At 29.4% G+C, this 24,478-nt stretch overlaps 1 protein-coding gene and 1 long non-coding RNA gene across 2 annotated transcripts; both read left to right on the top strand.

Annotated features, from left to right (window-relative positions):
- The first annotated feature begins 9,019 nt into the window (after positions 1 to 9,019).
- On the top strand, positions 9,020 to 12,483 carry LOC114189162. Its single transcript, XM_028077868.1, has 6 exons — positions 9,020 to 9,087; positions 9,250 to 9,351; positions 9,621 to 9,869; positions 9,954 to 10,892; positions 11,244 to 11,997; positions 12,286 to 12,483. The coding sequence occupies exons 2-5, from the start codon at positions 9,259 to 9,261 to the stop codon at positions 11,760 to 11,762; spliced, it is 1,800 nt and encodes a 599-aa protein (XP_027933669.1). The 5' UTR covers positions 9,020 to 9,087; positions 9,250 to 9,258; the 3' UTR covers positions 11,763 to 11,997; positions 12,286 to 12,483.
- A 2,878-nt stretch (positions 12,484 to 15,361) lies between these two features.
- LOC114189134 lies at positions 15,362 to 22,992 on the top strand. The gene is made up of 3 exons (XR_003605573.1): positions 15,362 to 15,428; positions 16,193 to 16,300; positions 22,750 to 22,992. It is a non-coding gene; the product is annotated as an uncharacterized LOC114189134 (long non-coding RNA).
- Positions 22,993 to 24,478: the final 1,486 nt, after the last annotated feature.

The raw sequence follows: 24,478 nt of genomic DNA, 5'->3' as shown, positions 1-24,478 counted from the left end.
ATCCAATCCACATCCATTTTAGATCCAAATAATTGAATTAGATTTTCAACCCAAATTCATTTTTTTAGCAAAACTAGTTTGAATTTTTTTAAAATTCAGATCCAAATATTTGGATCAAGATTTAAATCCAGTCCAAATATTTGGATCAAGTTCAAAATCCAGAATCCATTCTTTATAAAAGAAATTTAAATTGAATTTTCTAAAACTTGTGTTCTTAAGGCCAACATGACTCAGCCCGTAAGGTTGTCGGGCACGACTCGTCTGAGTCGTCAAGCCGACCCATCCTAGTCCATTTGAGTCTTCGGGCCCGTAGGCCCGTTCGGGTCATCGGGCCTCCCGGCCCGTTCAATTCTTCGGGCCCGTCTGACCCATTCTATTCTTCAGGACTGCTTGGCCTATTCAATTTTTCGGGTCCGCTTAGCCAGTTCGGTTCTTTGGGCCGATTTGGCCCGTTCGGGTCTTCGGGCGTGCCTGACCTGTTCGGGTCATCGGGTCCGCTTGACCCGTTCGGGTCATCGGACCCCCTTGACTTGTTCGGGTCTTCGGTCTGAGTTTGAATTTAGCCTAGTCCATTTCAACCTTTAGCCTAACCCAACTAAAAATTTAAACTGAAAATTTGGATTGGATTTTTTGGATTATCCATATTTGAAAATCTTGATTTATAGAATGGATATCTAATCCATAAAATATATAAAATGTAGATTAAATTGAAATCCAGATCCATTTAATGGATTTTAGATGGATTGGATTTTTAATAAAATAAATTTTAAATGGATTAGATCAAAACAAAAATGGATTAAATCAAGAAAATTAGATTTTTTGTCCGCCCCTAATCAATATTCTTAACTACTAGTATTACTATTTCTCTAGTAAGTAACTTCAAAGTGGAAAATACATATATTGTAACATTTCAACAAATCACATATTACAATAAAGGCAAAAACATTTTCTTATTATTCAATTTGTGGTTAGAAATATGAATATTACTTGTATAATATTTAAAAATGATATGATAACATAATTATTTATTCTTTACACAAATGTGAACTTTATATATATATATTCAATCCATGTGCAGAAGATTGTACTGTACTACTTTGTAAACAAAGAAACATACAATAATATTTGACAAAATATGTTTATTGATTGTATACAAATATAAATTGCTAATTAATTCTTTACAGAAAGATTTGAATGTCTTCAAATCACTTTGTTTCAATATATTTAACGCTTTGAATGCTAAGTGTAATGTTTAAGTGGATTTGAGAAAATTTTAAACTTGTACACATAATTAATTTATGTATAAAAGACATAAGAGAAGGTTTATAAACATTATATAAGAATATATGTTCATATTTATTATCATCAAACTTTTTTACATGATAGTCCAACAATTGACAAGTCTAGACCGTCTAGGTCTTAACAAGATTCGTCCAAAGAATCTCAATCTAAGAGTAATTAGAATTCCGTTAAGAGTAAACTCTATGTTAATTAGATATAATACAACTACTTGCTCTTATAAATTCTATGTTCAATATTAGGGGTGGATAAAAAATCTAATTTTCTTGATCTAATCCACTTTTGCTTTGATCTGATCCATTTAAAATCCGTTTTATTAAAAATCCAATCCATTTAAAATCCACTTAATGGATCTGGATTTCAATTTAGTCTACATTTTATATATTTTATGGATTAGATATCCATTCTATAAATCAAGATTTTCAAACATGGATAATCCAAAAAATCCAATCCAAATTTTCAGTTTAAATTTTTAATTGGGTTAGGCTAAAGGTTGAGATGGACTAGGCTAAATTTAGACTCAGACCGAAGACCCGAACAAGTCAGGGGGGCCCGATGACCTGACCCGAACTGGCCAAATCGGCCCAAAGAACCGAACTGGCCAAGCGGACCCGAAGAATCGAACGGGCCAGGCAGTCCCGAAGAATAGAATGGGTCAGACGGGCCCGAAGAACCGAACGAGCTGGGAGGCCCGACACTACAAAAAAATAGATATTACCGATGGCCGAGATCCGTCGATAACAACATATATCCGTCGGTAAACGAATTTTTCCGACGGATTTCTGACGGGCCAAAATCCGTCGGTAAAAGGGTCGTAGCTAACACTTACTGACGGATACTGTCCGTCGGTAATTACTGACTGCAAGATCCGTCTGTAATTACCTACGACGGGATCCGTCGGTAATTACCGACCGAAGGATCCATCGGTAATTACTGACGACGTAATCCGTCGGTATATACATGAGTTTGACGCAACATTTTCGATGGATTGTCGACGGAATAATCTGTCGGTAATTTCAAAATAGTTTTCCAGTGCAATTTGTATTCGCACAGTCCACAAAATTTATCAAACCTGCAATCTCACAAATACAATCAGACCTGCCCAGCTTATAATTATTCGTAGCTAATCCAGACATATATCTTATACATACATCACACGTATACGCATAAATATTTTAAGAGTTTGCATATAAAAGTGAAATAAAGATAAACATATTTCAATCACAATCTCATAGGTTATGTTTAACTAATGTAAAAGCAGACATAAGTAACAAACTCAGTATAGAAAAAAGTCCTAATAATCTACATAATCATCTGAATGATTTTCTTTTGCAGGCTCTTCTTGTTGCTCAATCTGTGGCTGGATTGGAGTGGGCTGGGCTGGTGTGGATTGGACTGGTGTGGGTTGGACTGATGTGGGTTGGACTGGAGTGGGATGTTGTTGGGGCGGTGTTGGGTTGGACTGCTGTTGTTGAAGACGGGTCTGATCATCAACAGGTAGAAAGGCCATGACTAGATTTTGGAAGTTCTGAAACTGACTTCTCAAATTTTCATAAGCTTGATCACGTTCTTCTAGTCGTTGCGTGAGTCGATTCACGGCCTCCTCAGCATTGCTGGAAGAAGATGCTTGTTGTTTGTGGATACCTCTTCCAGTAGTGTAACCTTTGCCAAGTTCTCTAGTGCCATAAAGTCTTCCTTTATTTTTTCCGCCGACAACGTCAACCCAACACTGTGTCCTAATGACTTCTTCCTCATCATTATGCTCTGACGCCTCAGCACATGACCCTTGCTCATATCTGACTTGTGAGAGTCTAGTTGAAAATTCTTCCTGTTAAAGAAAACAATGACAAATTAGTTAAATAAGGTACAACATTTAAGTTTAAAGGAAATAATAATTAGTAAAAGGATTTCCATCTCAGAGGTGTGTGCAACAGTACTTAAACTATGAAGGCAATTTTCTTGTGCAGTCAAATCAACAGAGGGCATTTCTTCACCATGAAATGTCCAAATCTTGTAATTTGGCATGAATCCTTTTTGGTATAGATGAACTTTAACCACCTCGTCTTTCAAAATTTTAGTGCATTGGCACTTTAAGCATGGACATCTAATCCCTCCATCAAGAGCATAATATTTATATTGTCGAGCCGTCCAAACAAAGTCTTCAACTCCTATGATAAAATCTTCCTTCAAACCTCTTCTTCCAGGATAACAACGGTCATACATCCAACCACGGTGGATGGGAACTTCGGCCATGTCCTGGGACAAGCCAAAGGAGGAAAATGTTATGTTACACTATGCTAGTGCAACAAAGTACAATTATCAAACATGGGACTTAAGTAATAAACCTATTATCACTTAAGCCCATGCATGTAGAAGGCAAAGATAGAGGGTGCACGAATAATTTCTTCATTCTAACACACCTCTAGTTAACTTGATTTCAATTTTTGCACCAATTTTATAGTATTATTTTAGTCCAATAGCAATTCACATATACAATTGGATGAGAAATTCGGCCATATCCTAGGACAAACCAAAGGAGGAAAATGTTATGTTACACACTGCATAAGTGCAACAAAGGACAATTATCAAACATTGGACTTAAGTAATAAACCTATTATTACTTAAGCCCATGCATGTAGAAGGCATTTGATTTCAAGGTAGTATACTTGATTTCAAGGTAGCAATTATATAAAGCAATTAGTATTTTCTATAATCATACTTCAATCATATATATTCAAACAACAACAAAAAGTTACAATGAAAGCTACATACCAAAAACACCAGAGAAGGGTTGAGGTTGAGTCAAAGAAGAAGGAACTACAAAAGAAGATAGTCAATGTACCTACAAAAGAAGAAGCCATTTAGAAAGTTGACTAAACTTTGACTTTTTTATTTGAACCAATAAATGCAAGTGTAAATTGATGGAGAATGTTTAGGATGCTTCAATACACAGTTCTAATTAACAGAAGAAAGGTGGAGAAAAGATCACAACTCAGAATTAACAAGGTAATTCGAGTTTGGCTAGTCAAAACTCAAAAAATGAACTAGAAATTGGCCAAAATGAGCTAAGGCTACCAAATTAGTAAGGGAATTCTTAAGCAATGATGCAAACACAATCTAATTTGTATAAGAATGATGAAAACTTAGGCCAATGTAAGGAATAAAATGGAACATGAAAATTCATATGTGGAGGCTAACTTTATGCATAAGTAGTCTACCACTCACAACTTAGTTAATGTTTTTCTCATTGAATTAGAGTGACTAACTTTGTGGCTTAGTTTGATGCAGAAACAGTGATCCCATGGCAGAAAATGCAGCTGAAACAGTGGCCAAAATAAGCACTAAATTGGATGAAAAGTTGGTAAGTTGACCATGGGTTGACTTTTTGCATTTTTGCTCTAATATGATAACTATGAAAATTGGTAAAAATAGCACCAAGAACCTACTCAACAAACTTAAAATGACAAAAGGAACCTAAGAAATAACTCAAAACTGAAATCCTACCTAAAACTCAAATTTTCACAACCTAAAACCACTAAAAAGACACTAAAACTAGGCTAAAAACTATGGTTATGCTAAATCATGGGTAGAAGTGGATACAAACTACCTAGACAAGTTTAAAATGACTTAAGAAAACTTAATCCTAACACACAAACTACCTCCGAAGAGATTTACACAAAATCACTACCTAAAACCAAGATTAGTCTACTAAATTAAGTATTTTCTATGTGCATGTACTACCCTAACCTATGCAACTTTAATCTAACTATCCACACAAGTTTCTAATGCCAAAATATGACTACAAACAACAAACACGACTAAAATCAACAACAACTCGAAATCTAGGTCCTTAACGCCTAAAACTACCACTAAACTATGCTAAAACTACAAAAAATTAGAAATTAAGTACACTAGTGCATATACCTATTATAAAACTAATTGGACAAGTTCTAATTAACAGAAGAAAGGTGGAGAAAAGATCACAACTCAGAATTAACAATGTAATTCGAGTTTGGCTAGTCAAAACCCTAATGGCCAATGGACAGGACCAAAAACAAAACCAAAAAAATATGATACGAATGAAGATGCTAGCTAGCTAAATCAGATCATTAATTCCAATCACAAACATATCAAAATTCACTACCTTTCACGTTCAAGTCTTCCATTCACCAAAACAATGCAGTCCAAAATACATGCATCTATATACATTGGTTAGTTAAAATGAAGTCTATCTAAACAATTATATAAGATTGGTGATGATAATTATCATAAAATGAAGCTTCAAATCAGCAGCACATGCTCTATCATTCAATTCGGATGCACTACAGTAGGAAGAAAAATGAAAGGAAAATGGGTGTTACCTCTACGACAACCCAGCAGCACCAAAGCCAGTGGTTCCCCCCACGGTCAGAGCACCTCGACGGCCGGAATGCCTCCACGGCTGGAGCAGCACCAAACAGAGCACCTTCACTCACGCGGAAGCCCAATTCGAATTCCTTTCACCACAAAAATGGAAGCAACTATCAGAAAAAAAATAATTGGTAAGGATGAATTAAAAGCTTGGATTATTGCTCGAGCAACAAAAACCTTACCCTGCTTCTCTATCAACGTCAGAGCGGATCCCCAAAGTCGAACTCAAGCCACCGAAAGCGTTACTGGAAGGAGGCCGTCACGGCGGCAATTGGGAGTGGCTTGGCAGCGGCAGTGGTAGCAGCAATGGGCGGCAACAGTAGCGGCGACTTCAATGATGCGTTTGGAGAAGAAGAACCAAGTTTTGCAGTGGGGGGAAGGCAGCGACATCGGAAGAAGGCCGTTATGGCGAAGATTGGAAGTGGCACGGCGGCGGTTAAGAGTGACAGTAACGACGGCAACACGAGCGGCGCGTTCTCAATGATGCGCTTTGGAGGAGACGAGTTTTACGAAATGGGGGAAAGGGTTTCTGATTTTTTTTAAGTTTAATCCACGAACTTACCGACAGACTAATCCGTCGGTATTTTTCCCGCTTAACATCCGTCGCTAAATCCGTCAGAAAATTAATTTTACAGACGGATAAATATCCGTTGGTATTTGTCCGTCAGTAATTAACATATTTCTTGTAGTGCGATGACCCGAACGGGCCTGTGGGCCCGAAGACTCAGATGGACTAGGATGGGTCGGCTTGACGACTCAGACGAGTCGTGCCCGACGACCTTACGGACTGAGTCATGTTGGCCTTAAGAACACAAGTTTTAGAAAATTCAATTTAAATTTCTTTTATAAAGAATGGATTCTGGATTTTGAACTTGATCCAAATATTTGGACTGGATTTAAATCTTGATCCAAATATTTGGATCTGGATTTTAAAAAAATCCAAACTAGTTTTGCTAAAAAAATGAATTTGGGTTGAAAATCTAATTCAATTATTTGGATCTAAAATGGATGTGGATTGGATCATTAAAAATTCAATCCATGCCCACCCCTATTAAATATAATAGGACCCACTCTATTTATATTATATATATAAATGAGATCTAAGCTCAATCACATAAGGCATTTGACACTAGGAATGACAACGGGACGGGGCGAGAACGAGTTTCGCTGTCCCATACCCATCCCCGTAGAAAAAATTCATCCTCATCCCCATACTTAAATCCAACAAGTATCAAACTTTTGTCTCATCCCCATTCCCACCGGATAACGGGTATAATCTCGTACCCGTACTCATACCCGTTTTCTTATTACTTAAATATTAATTTTAATTAATTTTTATAAAATAATAAAAAATTACGATAAAGGATACATAATATTATCAAATCTTCAATAGGAGTATAATTGTTTCTTCGATATCGAATACTTTGAAATAAATTATAATTATTTATATTTTAGATTACAATACTAAATAAAATTTGATGAGAATAAAAACATTTATTAAATTTTCAAACATTAATGAAACCTAGTTGATAAAATTTAAAAATACTTTTAAAAAAATATAAAAAGAAAACAAATATTCAAATTAAATATATTTTAAATATTTGTTTACTTCAATTTTTTAATTTCTAATGAATCTATTGTTTATAAACTAATGAAAGTTATAATACATCACTTCATCAAAATGACGCAAAGAACAAATAATAACATAATAATAACATTTTTGACATAGATCTTGTATCTTTTGAACTTTAATATATCTTGGACGGTGATAAAAATATTCATGGCAATTACATTCAATTTTTATATTGTAGTAAATAAAAGTTATTTATACAACTATAGTAAAAAATTACAGTATGATTGATAATGAATTAGAAAATAAAAAATAATTAGATAAAATATATTGAAATAGTATTCTACGTGATGAAAATAAACAAAAAATAAAAATATTAAAAAATTAAAAAATACCTTAGAGATCTAAACAAACTTTTCAAATATCAACATATATATTCAATGGTTGAGAAATAATGAAAATTGTTTTAGCAAAACAAAAGAGTTCTTCAAATGAAATAAAAATGAATAATAATAAATATATAATATATTTTTCTATATTACCTAGTAAATGAAAGATTTATGCTATTAAACAATTAAATTGAGAGTATTAAACATTCTCACATTAAAGGAAAATATATAATAAATAAAAATATGAAAAAAATAATAGAAATATTCAAATGTGAGACATACAATTTTTTTAATTGACATACATCATTTTAACATAATTCCATAAAGTTTATGATAAGATGAAAAATATCCAATATATGCAGATGATTTTCATGACAAACCAAATAATTAGAAGAAATTTTATATATATATATGGTTACTTAATTAATTGTGAATGTTTTAATAATTTAAATGGGGACGGAGATATGACAGAGACGAGTATTATGGCGGGGATATGTATATTCCCATACCCATATCCATCCCCATACTTAATTGAAAAAGTCAGGGATTCCCCATACCCATACCCATACCCAATCAATGTGGGGATTCCCTGTCAAAACGGGGACGGGTTCGGGCAATACCCAGGGGCGAGTTTATTTGTCATCTCTAATTGACACCACTCTCAACCCAAAACCTTAAGGTTGTGGCTTTGATACCACTTGTTAGGACTATCGAGGGAGAGGTTCAGAGGGGAGATACAACATCAATGAGACCTGAGCTAATGTGGGACTTAGACTCACACTTGAATTTTTAACAGTTATAATAATTGAAATATATAGATGACATATAGTGTAAATAATTGTCTTTAATTTTGTATGGACTTAATCTTCGTACGATATCCGGTCTTAGGATTTCTTTGTCTATAATTAGTCATCTTAATCCTTCATTAGTTATCCTAAGTTATGTTTCTTAGACTAATGTTACTGGCATAAAAATTTGAGGTTATCTTGTCCTAATATGTTAGTTGATGTGTCCTCTTCTTCCATCAATTTTAACCGGTTCTTCTCTTTACAAACCAAATGATAATTTCTAAAGAATTTTGAATATTTTTCTTACAAATAAGCATACAGAAATTTGATTAATAAGGAAAACCTCGAAATATAAAGTATAGGTTTAAAGCAAAGAATTAATACGTCAACCAAAACAAAAAGCAAAGATTTGGTTGTTGATGGTGAGGAAAGAATTTAGAAAACTTGCAGAACCTATTTTGGAGGAAAACGAAGTGAAAAAGCAAAAGCTTTGATTATTGTAATTGGAGATGTATATATAAAAGCTTTCATTTTGTTGTGCAAACTATAGAGGTAAAGGTTGTTGAGTGGCATTATCTTTCTTCCACAATTCCAATATCAGCATAATATATACAACCTAAGTCTCAACCAGGTAATATTTCATATTTCATGAATATTTTTTTCCCTCTCACTGATGTGCTATTAGGATTACGATTTGTTTGGAATTATTTAAAAGGATTTTTAGAAGAGGAAAAAAAAAAGCATTTTACTTTAAGTTATAAAAAAAAATTGATGCATAAAAGTAGTATTTCAGGTTGGTGACATGCATTCGCGTAAAATAGTCTGGAATGAAGACGAGAGTGAATTGCTACAACAAAAGTTTGGGTTCAAGGAGTCGGCAGCATTCGATATACTAGTGAGAATATATGTATATAGTTTTTATGGATTTAACTTTCAATCAAAATAATGAATTTAAAAAAAATAATAACTCAATTAAAAGTTACTTATGCATTAGAAAAAGAAGAACTTCTCAACAATTTGCAATAAAATCTACATTTTTCCTGAACCAATGCTTTAAAAGTATCAATATTATTCTTTTATTCTTTATTTTAGTAATGCTTTGAAAATAATTATTATTTACATGTTTTTATTCCTTATTTGTTTACATATACTTGAATGGTGCAGTGGTTACATTCAGAACTTATTGGAGTTAAAGAATCCACGATTGTAATAGAATATCCAGAAGCAAACCAAATACAGTTTGAAAGCTTACCAAGTTTAAAGAAATTTTGTTGTGGAGATATCGTTGAGTGGCCATCTTTAAAAAAGGTGATCGTGAACCATTGTCCCAACATAAGAAAGTTTGGTTTGGGAAAAACAAAATCTGTGATATTGGAAAATCAAGAGTCTCTAGCAAATATTTTTGAATCATGGGTTAGTTCTCTCTGTTGTTATATCAGTTAATATAGCTTCTGTTACATGCAAAATAATAACAAGAGAAGAAATGATGTTTTACAGGATGATTTTTATTCAACGATTGTTGAATATGAGATTGATGACAGTGAGGAATTACGCAAGAGAATGCATAATCTTCGACCTTCACATTTCACCAACATTGTAGTGTTTCGAGCAAAAAACTGTGATCGTATATTGGTTGACTTTATATCTATTTTGATGAATAGGTCAAAAAAGCTTGAAGTTATTGAAATTCAGCACTGCAATTTATCACATTATTATCTATTTGACTTTTCTAATCCTACTTTTCTGGATGAAAAAGTCAAGTATTTGACACAAATAAAGGAATTAAAGTTAATCCAAGTATATGAGGTGAAGGCATTATTCTATCAGGACTTTCAATGGCATATGGAGTTCAAAAATCTGCAAATTATACACCTAGAAACTTGTCCCTCTATATTGTTTCTCTTCACGACATCGCATGAGATGAAGAATTTGAGAAAACTCTTTGTGAGTAATTGTGGTGCATTGAAAACGGTGATCATTGGGAAGGAAATACCTAACTCTATAGATTATTTTCCCCAGTTAGATGAATTGATTTTGATTAACCTACCTAATTTAACTCATATCATTCACAAAGAATATGCTAGGTTATGTCAAAATCTGCATATGATGCAAGTGAGGTTATGTAAATCTCTTAATTGGTTACCAATATCAATAACTTTAACAAAAATGAAAATTGTGGATTGTGATGTCTTATGTAAGACCATCATCGTCAAAAATGAAGAAGAGAGAGGAAAAACAATTTTTTCTCAGCTGAAGGATGTTACTCTTCAAAATCTGAGAGATTTGTGTGTTGCATTTCCTTCTACATCAGAATTTCCATCCTTGGAAACATTGAGAATAACAAATTGTCCTTCCTTGATCACATTTGTTGAAGAGCCAAATGAGTTGAAAGAACACCAAGAACAAGTTACTTCAACCTATTTCTTCCCAAATTCGGTACGTTTTAATTTGAAGTTACACATGTATAATATTCCTTATAAGTGCCTCCATGCAAATTAAGTCTTTTCTAATTCTTTTATATGTATATATTCCTTAATCATTAACAAAATTAAATTTGTTTGATAAGATTGTTATTTTTTTCTTGTTGTACACAAAAATGTCATATGTTAATATTTTTTATACTAAACGGATTGTTTATGCTATATTTTATTTAGTTTTTTTTTTTTTTATTGAAAATGGAATGAAAGTACGAAATTTGTTAACATTTACATTGTTACTTCTTAGTTGTATTCAACTTTGGTTTGTTGCTTCGTATATTTTTAAATTTGTCTTTTTTTTTTTCTGTAGTTGTCATTGGAAAAATTGAAGGTGCTTTATATAATAGATCAAGATGTTAATGAGATTTGGCACAGTAGTTCTCCTTCTGAATCATTTTTTCAATTGGAAAATTTGACTTTAAGCAATAGTAATAAATTATCAAGTGTCATCTCTTCTCATATGATCACAAGATTCAACAACATGAAAGAACTGCATTTAGACAAATGTGAATCATTGATCACAATATTCAACCTTGAATATGACAAACCAGATCATCCTACGGAAGAAATGTTTCCTCAACTCATGACAATAGCATTGAGTAACCTAAATAATTTGAAATTTGTATGGAACAAGGAACCTCATGTTCCATTCTTCTCAAATTTGGTGTCACTTTTCATTGTCCGTTGTGGTAGCATTGAAAGTATATTTTCACTTTCTTCCTCCAAATATCTTGAGAAACTCAAATTACTGAGGTTGTGTAGTTGCAAAGAACTAATGGAAGTGATATTGAGTGATGAAAATAAAAATGTATCTACCATTTTTCCCTAATTGAAATGTTTAGTACTCAAGGATCTTCCGAAGTTGGTGAATTTCAGTCATTATTGTGGATCTCTTGATTGGCCTAACTTACAAACTTTGAGAGTGAGCAATGTTCCAAATATGAAAAACTTTTCAAGAGGCAACATCAACACACCATTGTTGAGATCAATAGATATCTCATTTGTTAAGAAGCTTTGGTTTGAAAATGTAAATGATACCATATCATTTATACACAACAATCCAGGTATACAATTTTAAATTCATAAAAGTTATATAATTATAATATAGTAATATACAACATGTTTATATATCTATATATCTTTCCATCTATATGTATATATATCCTTTATTTTCTAAAAGATGTTTCTTGTAAAACACTTATTTTCATATTTTAATTTATTTCTCTTCATTACATCACATATTGTATCAAATTTTTTTCTTTTATTTATTTGTCTTCTATTCCTAAAATTTTTCTTTCTTTTAAAAATAGCTTCTTGACATATTAATGTGTTTATTTGCATATGTTGATTAGGAATTAACTGAGATGCATCGAATCAAAAAAGGAGCAATAACTTTTACAAAAAGTTAACAATGGAAGAAAATAATGATTACTACCTTTTTTAAGGTAATGTTGATTCTCCAACTTTACACTTATATAGATTATGTTTTTTAAAATAAAGTATATTATGTATTCAACATTCATATGAAACTATACATAAACATGATTTAATTTGAGGATTTTAGTGTACTCTTCGTGGTATAGAAAGATGTTTCTTGAACTTGTATATACATTGCTAGTGCTTATAACCATAATTAAACATAAACAAAATGTGTGTTGAATAGTGTTTTAAGGTTACAAAGTAACTTACGAGACAAACTAAATAAGATGGACTATATATAAGTAGCATGACTTATAAAAGTATTTTATTAAAGTTTTCTTTATGTTGAAAGTGATATCTTGATTTCTAGTATGAATTTGTTCACAAACATATTAGTGCTGCATCTCCCTGTTTCTATCAATAATTTGGTTATTTTTATTTTTATTTTATTTTTATGTTTCGGTGATAGAAATGAAACTACAAGAAGAGAGAACAAGAAGAGATTGAAAAGAATAATTTGATGTTATGTAATTACCTTTTTAGATGTAATTCATACTTATGTATATATAATTTCAAAAAGTGTAAAATAGTGAAGTTGTTTGTAACATGACACATTAATCAATAAAAAAACATCTTGTTGTCTTTTCATATTAAATCTTATTATTTATGAAAACATAAAATATTATCTCATTAAAATTATGTTAATATATTAGTATATTTATTTATTATAAATTAATAACTTATATTTATAAGTTATTAAAAATGTAATTGTCTAGCCATTATTGTTTTAAAATTTTCATCATTTTAGCTATTTTTGTACAATATGCTAACTTTCTCATACCGTTTCCATCCATTCTCTTAGAACTATTAACCTTTTTTCACAATCAAATTAAATATATGTGTTGAATAATGCATATTAAAATATCTTTTCATAAGAGGGTGTCTAACTTCAACTTATCTTTACTTTTTTTTTAATCATGCTATCAATTGTGTCATAATTGTCAAAGTGATAATGAACAATTTTGTATTAATATTCCAATTTAACAAACAATCATCTAATATTTTGTAAAATCTATCATTTGTGTGAGTGTTTGAACATAAATGAACTCTCACATTAAACGACATATATTCTTTCTAGAAGTGCATGAACAAATTATTGAAAAACATAAATTAAAAAAAAAAGGTTATACCTCAAATCAAAATGAAATTTTGCAAGGCTCAATTGTCATTACTGAAGTAAGCTGTGATAAACATATACCATATCTTTTGATTGTTTGTCGTCCACATATATCATGTTAGTGTTACTTTTCCTTCATTTGTATTTATCAACTTCATAATGTTTTGGTTTTCGATTTCATAAATACCGAAGATAATTTTGCTTATCGTATTCCCAAAAGAGGTTGAAGTAGTGATTGAATTGTTGAACATAAAACTATATGCACATTGAAGTATATAATCAAATACAAATTCATTTTCTTAAAATAACACAGCTTCCTTTAATATTCTAATAATATATAAAATTTAAAAACGTTTTAGAGGATGCTACATATATAACCCTTTACTCACCATAAGAAAAACTTAGAGAAAACAAATCTCTTATTCATTGTGATTTACTTGCTCTCATTAACGTATTTGAAGTTGCCAAAGGACTCTTTCTTACTCTTTTTTGCTACTTTGATCACTTGATATAAGCTATTTTTATCATTACTTTCCACCTTTCTAAGTATTCAACTACATATTAATAATCTACAATCATTTTTTTTTTGTCTGTAAAAATATTAAATAAAGAAGCACTAAGGTACTTTGTTTGATCCTTTTACATATCATATATACCTATGTCACAATACATAAATTACCAATACTGTGCTTGAGACCTCATGTTACCCAGAAACTACTGATTGTTATCTTGATATTTGCTCACTATATGTAGACAACAAAATCCAACCTAAAACAGAGAAATTTCAACAATATTAATACACCTTTTACACGAACTATGATGTCCATGTTATACTAAAGATAGGATTTTTTGTGCCGTTGGTCTTTCCTTGTACTACTCCTACCAAAATAAATATATTTGTTGGTGCATTTGCACATTTATTAAGTTATTTCTTATTTCACCAATGACACATTTTTTATCTTTGTCTTAGAACAATATTCATTTTAAAGTATTAAAACCTATGACAAAAGTCCTTTTGTGATTGCCACTATGATTTTTAAGATCATTTTCTTCATCCTACCATTCTTGAACTGCACATAGCTAACGTAAACAAAAATCCAACATTGATATAGCAAAACTCTACCTTACTCATTATCTAAATTTTGCAAGTTTCTTGCTTAAAAGAGTAATACCATTTAAATTTTCTTAATTGCATCATTTTTATTTTAAACTCTCTTTGTCCTTTCGTTTGTTACCATATTATCTATAATCGCGAAACAATTATCTATAACAAAACATATTAACTAAATAAAAACTAAACTCCAAAGTCTAATCTAAACCAAAAATTTAATAATGTATTTGAAAAATAATATATTTTTATGTTTAAAAAAAGTCTACGATATCGGTGTGATCAAATGTTATAGAGAGATAGATAGAAAAATATATACAGATAAAGAGATTGGATTGTTATATTAACTAATGTTTATATATTGTTCTGCACAAATACAATTTTGAATATATTTCAAGTAAATTTTACTTAAAAATAAACTTATAGAAATTTGATTAATAAGGGAAGCCTTAAAATATGGTGTAGGTTTTAAGGAAAGAATCACTACGTAAGTTAACCGAATCAAAAGTAAAGAATTAGTAAAAATTGATGCTGCAGAAAGAATAATGCTTTAACCAAAACAAAAGTAAAGAATAGGTAAAAGTTGATGCTGAGGAAAGAACTAAGAAAACTTGCAGAATCTATTTTGGAGGAAAACAAAATGAAAAAAAAAAGAAAGAAAAAACCTTTCATTATTGTAGTTGGATATGTATAAAACCTTCATTTTTCTTGTGCAAACTTGTTCAGTGGCATTATCTTTCTTCCACAATTGCAATATCAGCATAATACAACCTAAGCACAATCTCAACCAGGTAATATTTCATGTTTCATATTTCATATTTCAAGCATCTTTTTTTCCCTCTTATTACCACTCCTTCAAAATAATTCAACTGAATCAATTCAAATTCATACAGAATACAATTATAAGAAAATTAAAGTGTTTGACATAAATATGGTACTTTATGATGTTGAAAAATGTAATTTAAAAAACGATATTTTATTAATAATAATTCAAACAATTTAGAAAAAAAATCAATTTAATTTAGTTCATTCAAATCATATGATGTAAATAATCCCTGGTCATTTAGATTATTACAAAATTCAATTCAATTCTTTCAAATAACTTTTTAAGTTTAATTAAGATTTACAATAAATTAGTTCAATTAATCCATTTTATATCCACCCGAAATGTCATTATCTAGTTTATACAACAATAAACTTTTTACCCATTCTGCTTAATCAATTAAACTGGTGGCACAGAAAATAATTTGATTTTTTTTATTATACTATATGAAAAATGAAAACATGTAATATTATTATAAATTAAATCTTTAATACTTACAAATTAAATTCAAATTATTAATTATAATACAATAATTTGACCTGTAAAATAATAATTTAAAATTATTAATTTGGTTAGTTATAATTTTTATTTAGCTTCTTTATTTCATTCATCATTTGCTAGTCGTATTAGGATTAGAATTCGCTCGGATTATTTAAAATGACTTTTTAAGAGAAAAATAGAGTATTTTTTTAAGTTTAAAAAAGTAATTTATGCATAAAAGTAGTATTTCAGGTTGGTGACATGAGTTCCGCTAATACAAAGAGAATGTCTTACTCGGGTGCCGATGAAAATATGAAATTGCTACGACAAACGTTTGGGTCCAAAGCAATGGACATACTGGTGAGAACTTGCAATTACTAAAAATTTAATGATTTACATTACTTTTTTAAATACAATTTTTCAAATTCTTCATCGTTAATGTTAATTTTAGTATTTCGATATTTAATTATTTGAAATAATATTTTCATAGTGGATTACCAATTTTGGACCATAAAACTGTAAAATTAATGTGAAAAAATAAATAAGGACTAATATTTAGTCATTGTTACTATCATCAAAAATCTTTTAATGTGATTTTTCGTTTTTATTAATGTGATTTTTCGTTTCAAATCTTCACTCTCTAAACTTTGATGATGGTATAATATAATGTAGTAGAGAACATATTTGATAATATAAAGCACATAGTACTTGTCAAATTTATAGAGTTCTCTTTCTATCACATAGTAGTAACCATAATAAACTGTTTCCAATTATATGGAATTACACTATTAAAGTTTATGCATAACTATAAAATTATGATTTACAAATGAACCACATCTATAATAATAATTGACCATGTGAATATCTTATATTATCCCACATATCACATATTTGGGAAATAATGACCACGAGTGTATCATTTAATTTAGAGGGTTGTACTTCATTTGATTATTTTGAATTAAATCACCCTCACTAATCAAGTCATTTACAAGAAACTTTAGATTCCTTGATTCTACAATTGTAGTGTTATGAAATGGACAATAAACACTATACCTTTGGACCTTTTCAGCATATCCAATGGAATACTAACTAATAGGACTAATAGTCTTAGGTTTTAGTTTCTTCTCTTGTGGATTATAACATGTCACTTCAAATGGGCATTCCCAAAGGTGTATATGTCGTAAATTGGGTTTCCAATCTTTGAATAACTCAAAAGGTGTTAATACAGTCTTTGTTAGAACTCGATTTACTATATACACTACCGTCTTAAGTGTTTTAATCCACAATAATTTAGGAAGCTTTGCATGACTCCTCATGCTTCTCACCATATCCTTTAAAGTTTGATTTCTTCTCTTTGCCATGCCATTCTGATTCGGAGAACCAAACATAGTGTATTGGGCAACAATCCCATGTTCTTGGAGAAATTTCGTAAATGGACTAGATTCTTGTCTACACATAGTGTATCTACCATAGTACTCTCCACCTCCTATCTGATCTCACAATCTTAATTTGCTTTCTGCATTGTAACTCTACTTTAACCTTAAAAACATTAAAGGCATCTAAAGCTTCATCCTTATAACAAAGTAAGTAAAGATACATGTATCGTGAATCATCTATAAATGTGATGAAGTATCTCAGATTACTCACATCCATATTCGGAAGACAAATATTTGTACGAATAATTTCTAGTATGTTTGAACTGTTTTTAGCACCTTTTTTGGACTTTTTAGTTTGCTTACCCTTAATGCAATCTACAAAAGTTTCAAAATCAGCAAAATCTAAAGTATTAAGTACTTCATCATTAACTAATCACTTAATTCTCTCAATGGAGATATATGTCTCAATCTCTAGTGCCATAAGGTAGAGGAATGCTCATTCACAACACATCACTTTAACCTAGTAGAACACATGCATTGAACTATAAGCAATGTAATTTGTAATTTAATAGAGTAAAGACCATGACATAGTTATAAAAAAACTAACAACTTTCGATTTATTCAACAAAGTAAAACCATATTCTATAAAATTAAAAGAAACACCCAAAGGTGTAAATCACAAAATGAAAATTAAGTTTTTATCAAAACTAGGAACACAAAAGACCTTTTCTAAACAAAAAATAAAATCACTACTTAAAACTTTATTGCATGTCCCAATGACCCCGACATATGAACTCATCTTGGTTCCTAAATATATGCAAGGTTCACTTCCCATTGGTCTCCTTAGGTTTTACATACCTTATATGGTATTACAAACATAGATTGTAGTTCCAGAATGAATCCATCATATGTGTTATGATTAATACTAGTCATATTAGATTCATAACAAACAAAAATAAAATAATTACCTTTCTTCACTATCCAATTCTTAAACTTTGTGCAATCCTTCTTCGTGTGTCCCTTCTTTTACAAAAGAAACACTTGGACTCTTTCTTTATAACTGGTTTAACATATATCTTTCCTTTCTGATTAATTTGATTCTTCTTGTTATTGAGAGAAGTAATCACATTTGACCTTCCTCCATTAACAACCTTTCCTCTTCATGGTCACTAATTCATTAATAGATCACTTATCCTTATGTGTGTTATAAGTCATTCATATTGATGAGGCAAAGTATACAAAATATAATGTACTAGAAGGGAATCAGATGGTAACCTCTAAGGCCTTTCATTTGACCCACAATGTCCCTAGTGCGCATGATGTGATCACACCCCCCCTTAATCCCATACCGGTGAGCTTTAAGGATGATAAATACATGATGATACTGTTGATAAGAGATTTATCAAATATGATTTATTCATCAATAACCTTTAGCAAATCTCTCACATTGTCATGTTGATAAACATAATCCCAAATACCAACAAAAAAGTTGGTATTTATTAATGTCAGAAAGAGACAATTTAACCTCTCCGACTCTTCATAAAGATCAACAACATCTAGAGTGTTGGTATTAGTAATAATGATGATTCTAGTTTTCTAATAGCATAATCAATGTTCATCCAAACCAAATGGAGAAAAACTTTCTCCTTTCAAAACTTATAATTATCCCTTTTTAGTTTGGGAATACCACAATGGATATAAAAAATATTCACAGATTTTGAGAAACTATATTATTTTTAAAATACATGCTCATTATCATAATTCGATACTATAACAAAATAATGTTTTGTCAATGCAAACATGTCTTAATCAATGAATCTAGTGATGACATAAAACAAACTTGTATGTGGGCCAAAGTCATACTCAATTAGACTCACATAACCAAATGATAAAACTATTATGTTTTACCGATGTAAACATATCTTAATGAATGAATCTAGTGACATAAAATTTGCCCATGGGCTAAAGTCTTACCCAATTAGACTCACATCACCAAATTATAAAACTACTATTATACTATTACATTTTACCGATGCAAACACGCGTCTTAATGAATGATCTAGTGACATAAAACTTACTTATGGACTAAAGTCTTATTCAATTAGACTCACGTCACAAAATGATAAAACCATTATACTATTATGTTTTACCGATACAAACACATGTCTTAGTGAATGAATCTAGAAACATAAAACTTATTTGTGGGCTAAAGTCTTACTCAATTATACTCACATCACCAAGTAATAAATCTATTATACTATTATGTCTTACCGCACACATCTTAATGAATCTAGTGACGCAAAACTTGCTTGTGAGCTAAAGTCATATTCAGACTCACATAACCAAAAGATAAAACTATTAGACTATATTTTTTTTCTTAATACCTTTAGAGAATTTGAGAATTATAATCCAATATTTCATTCTAATTAATCTTATAGATGAGAAAAAAAAATTATGGATAAAAATTCATCACATCACATATAATTAATTACAATTAATGTTTATTACGTAATAATAAATATCAATGCATCAAAGATGTTGTTGTCACCCTCTAATTCATTAAAATATATACTGATTCAAAAAAAAAATTTGAATAACATTATTTATAATGCAATAAAAAAATAATATTCACTATATAAATTAAATATTCAACATATAGTAGGTAAAAAACTTATGGCACGTATACCACATATATTATGTACAAAACTTCATAAAATATATATATATATATATATATATATATATATATATATATATATATATATATATATATATATTAATAACAATGATTAAATATATGAAATTTGAGTATATTATTTTGGTCCCTTCAAGATTTTTTATCCAGATCCGCCAATATATATATATATATATATATATATATATATATATATATATATATATAAAATTTAGTATTGAAATCTCTTTCTAAGTTTTCCTTAAAAAAAGTGATAGTTTTGAAGTTGTATTTGATATGAAACACATTTTAAATAAGTTTTTTTTTAATTTCATCTCTTTCCATGAATATTCTCATATTTGAGAAAGTTTTCTTATAATAAATTTCAAAGAATTAATATGAAACTTTCATAATTCAGAAAAATTTTAATGAAACTTTTCACTTATAAATTTTTTGAATATTAAGGAACGATTTTCTAATTCAACAATTGAATTCATCTTCAAGAGTATCTTTCCTTTTATCGCATTGAAAAAAATCAATCTATTATTTTATTCTTCATCAATATACCTATTTTAAAAATAATTAAAACTAAAAAATAATTTATGCAAATCTAATAAAAAATGGACAATGTAATTACTAAAAAATATTATGATAATCAAGTCACATATAAGAAATGGTTATTAAAAAACATATAGTACATAATTTTTCTTTTTTATATTTATGAAAAAAAAATACAAAAAACTCATAAGATGAAAAAAAAACTAAATATTAAACTAATATTTTTCTATCAAGAAAATAAAGAGAGTTACTTTTTTTATCTTAAAAGATAACAGATGATAACTGAAAGCGAAGAGAATGAATTTATGTCCAACTTTCTATTTCTTTATTTAAAGAAAAAAAACAAAAGAAGATATTTAAGAGTGTAAATGTATATAATACCGAGAAACTTCAAATGAGAAACAAAAAAAAAATATTTCAATAAATTTTATTATTCTTTATTTTATTTAATTTTTTATTTTATTACTTATTAACATTAAAAATTATATTTTATAAAAATAATAATAATTAATCTAAAAAAAATTTAAAAAATTTGCGGGGGCCATGGCCCACTACGAACCTTAGGATCCATATATATATATATATATATATATATATATATATATATATATATATTACATATACAATTTTATAATACGTACAAAAACATATATTATGTACACAACCATGTACTACATGCAAAACCATATATTATGTCAATCCTTAGTGAATTAATATAGTAATTCAATTAAAATGATTACTTTACCATCACACCATAAAAATATTTGACTTAACGTTAAAATATAGATATAAAACAAAGTTATGTACTCTTCATTATTTTATTTTGAAAAAATAAAAGATTCGTTTTCAATTCATATCCAACTTAAAAATATTCAGCACACCCATTGTCCAAAAGTGTCAATTGTCATAAGTAAGTGACAACATTTCGCATTACATGAGTACACAGGACACATCTCAGACTTTTTAGAACGATACGGACAAAGCCTCGAAGGGCAACAATGTTGATGCTCCAAGACTTTTTATACCCATAATCGCAAAGTCCATTAGTGGATTAGCGTCACCTCATCAATAGTGACACCTCCAACGTCGATAATAGTAGGTCCGACATCAAACACAACAGAAAAACACAATAAAAAATCCAAAGGATAACCACGACAAATTCAAAACAAGACAAAGGTATTTAATCTTGCTCTAATACCAAATGTAAAACTAATGCAGAAAAAGGAATAAATACTAACCTCCAACCATTGTCACTATCACGAGAATCCTTTAATGTGCTTTTTCGTTTCAAACTCTCACTCTCTAAACCTTGATGATATAGTATATTGTAGGAAAGAGCAAATTTGATGACCTAAAACATATAGTACATGTGAAATTTATAGTTATTTTTCTCTAGCCATCATAGAGTAGTAGCCATATTAAATTATTGTCAATTATATGAGATTACAGTATCAAAATCTACGCAACAATTATAGAATTGATTGACAAATGGACCACATCTATAGAAATAATTGACCATGTGAATATCTCGTATTAACCCTCATATTATATATTTGAAAATTTTCCAACAGAAACTCTTATCAAAAGTTTTGTCATTGACCTTACTTCTAAGTAATGTGTAACTATTGAGCGTATCGATTCGTCTCTAGAACCACTTTTTCATTCTTCCTATACTTGAGGGTTAAGAGAATAATGTTCATTTTTGGAACCACTTTTCATTCCCTAAGAAAGTGCGTCTTTGGAACCTTGTTTTCATCTCCACGAATGGAATCAATATTCTGCACTCAAGTCCATTTAAATAAAACCTTAGGGTCATCCTTATATTTGAGGGATTATTCATTTTGGATCCTAAAACTCTTATCACACCTTTGTCTTTAAAAGACGTCATTAAAGAGGGAAGGTGTATCTAAATTGCTCGTGATTTATGAGGGATTAATATATATTTTGATATACCTAGTAGTTTTAGATTAATATATTTAATTGTTGTAGCATGAACTTTCAAAATAATGATATTTTTAAATAATTGAATTAAAATTACTTATAAAAATGCATTTGAAAAAACAAAACTTCTCAACAATTTGTAATAAAATCTACTTATTATCAATGTGTTTTTTATTCTTTATTTGATTTAATGCGTTGAAAATAATTATTATTTTCATGTTTTTATTCCTTATTTGTTTACATATACTTGAATGGTGCAGTGGTTGTATTCAGAACTTCTTCAAGTTAAAGAATCCACGATTGTAATAGAATATCCAGAAGCAAACCAAATACACTTTGAAAGCTTACCAAGTTTAAAGAAATTTTCTTGTGGAGATATCGTTGAGTGGCCATCTTTAAAAAATGTGATCGTGAATCATTGTCCCAACATAAGAAAGTGTGGTTTGGGAAAAACAAAATCTGTGATATTGGAAAATCAAGAGTCTCTAGCAAATATTTTTGAATCATGGGTTAGTTCTCTCTACATTTTCTCGTATAATAGATGAACGATTTAAGTTCAATTACTATATTTTATAAATAATATAATATTTACATTATGTAAGTTAAAAATATCGTAACATAACGTTAATAATGGCTTTTCAAATACACTAAAATTATTTTCCAACAAATATATTACGATAGTCTTGACCGCTGTTACATTGTATTATATAGGTTTAATTAGTCGGATGATATCCACTTTGATAGGGTGTATCAACCTGATATCCACTTTTTAAAAAATGTCAATTGCATCCCAATTTATGAAAAAAATGTTTCAATTAGGTCCCTTTTCGACAGAAATTATTAACATCGCATGTCACGTGTTAGTATGTGATTTTTTTAATTTTTTTTTAATTTTTATTTTTACCTTTTCCAAAAAAGAAAATTATCACGTGTTAAGTCCCTGGTGTGACAACATGACAATGCAATACCACATGTCAATGTCACTGTAAAATATTATTGTGTTTATTTCAATTTAGTTTCTATGTATGTCTTCTTGATTCAATTTAGTCCTTATGTGTCTCTGATTCATTTTTGTCCAAATTTTTTTAATCCATTTTTCATAAGATTAAAACTAGTTAAGTATAAATATTTTTACAAAATTAAGTATCGATATTTACATTGTTTTTCTCTAATTTCAGACCAAATTTATTATTTGTATCGATATTTATTAAAAATGAATTTTTAACATATTACATTATTATATATTATTAACTCATGTTTTGTTAATTATTACTTCTTCTTTTTTTCAAATAGAACAATATTATCTCTCACTAGTTTTAAACCAAATTTTTTATTTGCATGAATGTTATACTAATACTTTTTTTTTTTTGAAAATGACTTAATAAAATGATTTTTACCACTAAATTTTAATATAAATATCACTACTTAATTTTTGTAAAAAAATATTTATACTTAATTGGTTTTAATCTTATAAAAAATGGATGAAAAAATATTTTATTTATTAAAAATAATTGGGTCAAAATTAAATCAAAGACGCATAAGTAAGGACTAAATTGAATCAATGAGACATATATGGAAACTAAATGGAAATCAAGATGATGACATTTTATGGTTACACTGTCACGTGATACTCACAATGTCATGTGTCATACCAAGGACTTGACACATGACAATTGTTTTTTACCAAAAAAATTCAAAAAATTAAAAAAAAAATCACAGACTGACACGTGTCATGTCGTTAACGACGTTAGTAATTTTTGTCTGAAAGGAACTTAATTGAAACACTTTTTCAAAAGTTGGAATGTAACTCCAAAATGGATACTAAATTGACATACCTTTACCAAAGTCAAAGTAGATACATTCCGAATAATTAAACCTATTATAACCGTTGTTGTGGTGATTTTTGAAAACCATTGTATTATACTTGGTAGTAATAAGATTTATGTGCTTTCGAAACCGTCACACTCTTAAATTTGGTGGTTCATGCCT

This window comes from Vigna unguiculata, chromosome 6 (genome assembly GCF_004118075.2).
Source record: "Vigna unguiculata cultivar IT97K-499-35 chromosome 6, ASM411807v1, whole genome shotgun sequence".
Classification (NCBI taxonomy): Eukaryota; Viridiplantae; Streptophyta; class Magnoliopsida; order Fabales; family Fabaceae; genus Vigna; species Vigna unguiculata.
The sequence above is the reverse complement of the archived record's forward strand: the minus strand, read 5'-3'. Positions and strand labels throughout refer to the sequence as shown.

Coding starts and splice junctions, on each gene's coding strand:
- LOC114189162 (XM_028077868.1), top strand. CDS start 9,259: ATGCATTCGCGTAAAATAGTCTGGAATGAAGACGAGAGTGAATTGCTA. Junction 9,352..9,620: donor CGGCAGCATTCGATATACTA/GTGAGAATATAT, acceptor TGAATGGTGCAG/TGGTTACATTCAGAACTTAT. Junction 9,870..9,953: donor CAAATATTTTTGAATCATGG/GTTAGTTCTCTC, acceptor GATGTTTTACAG/GATGATTTTTATTCAACGAT.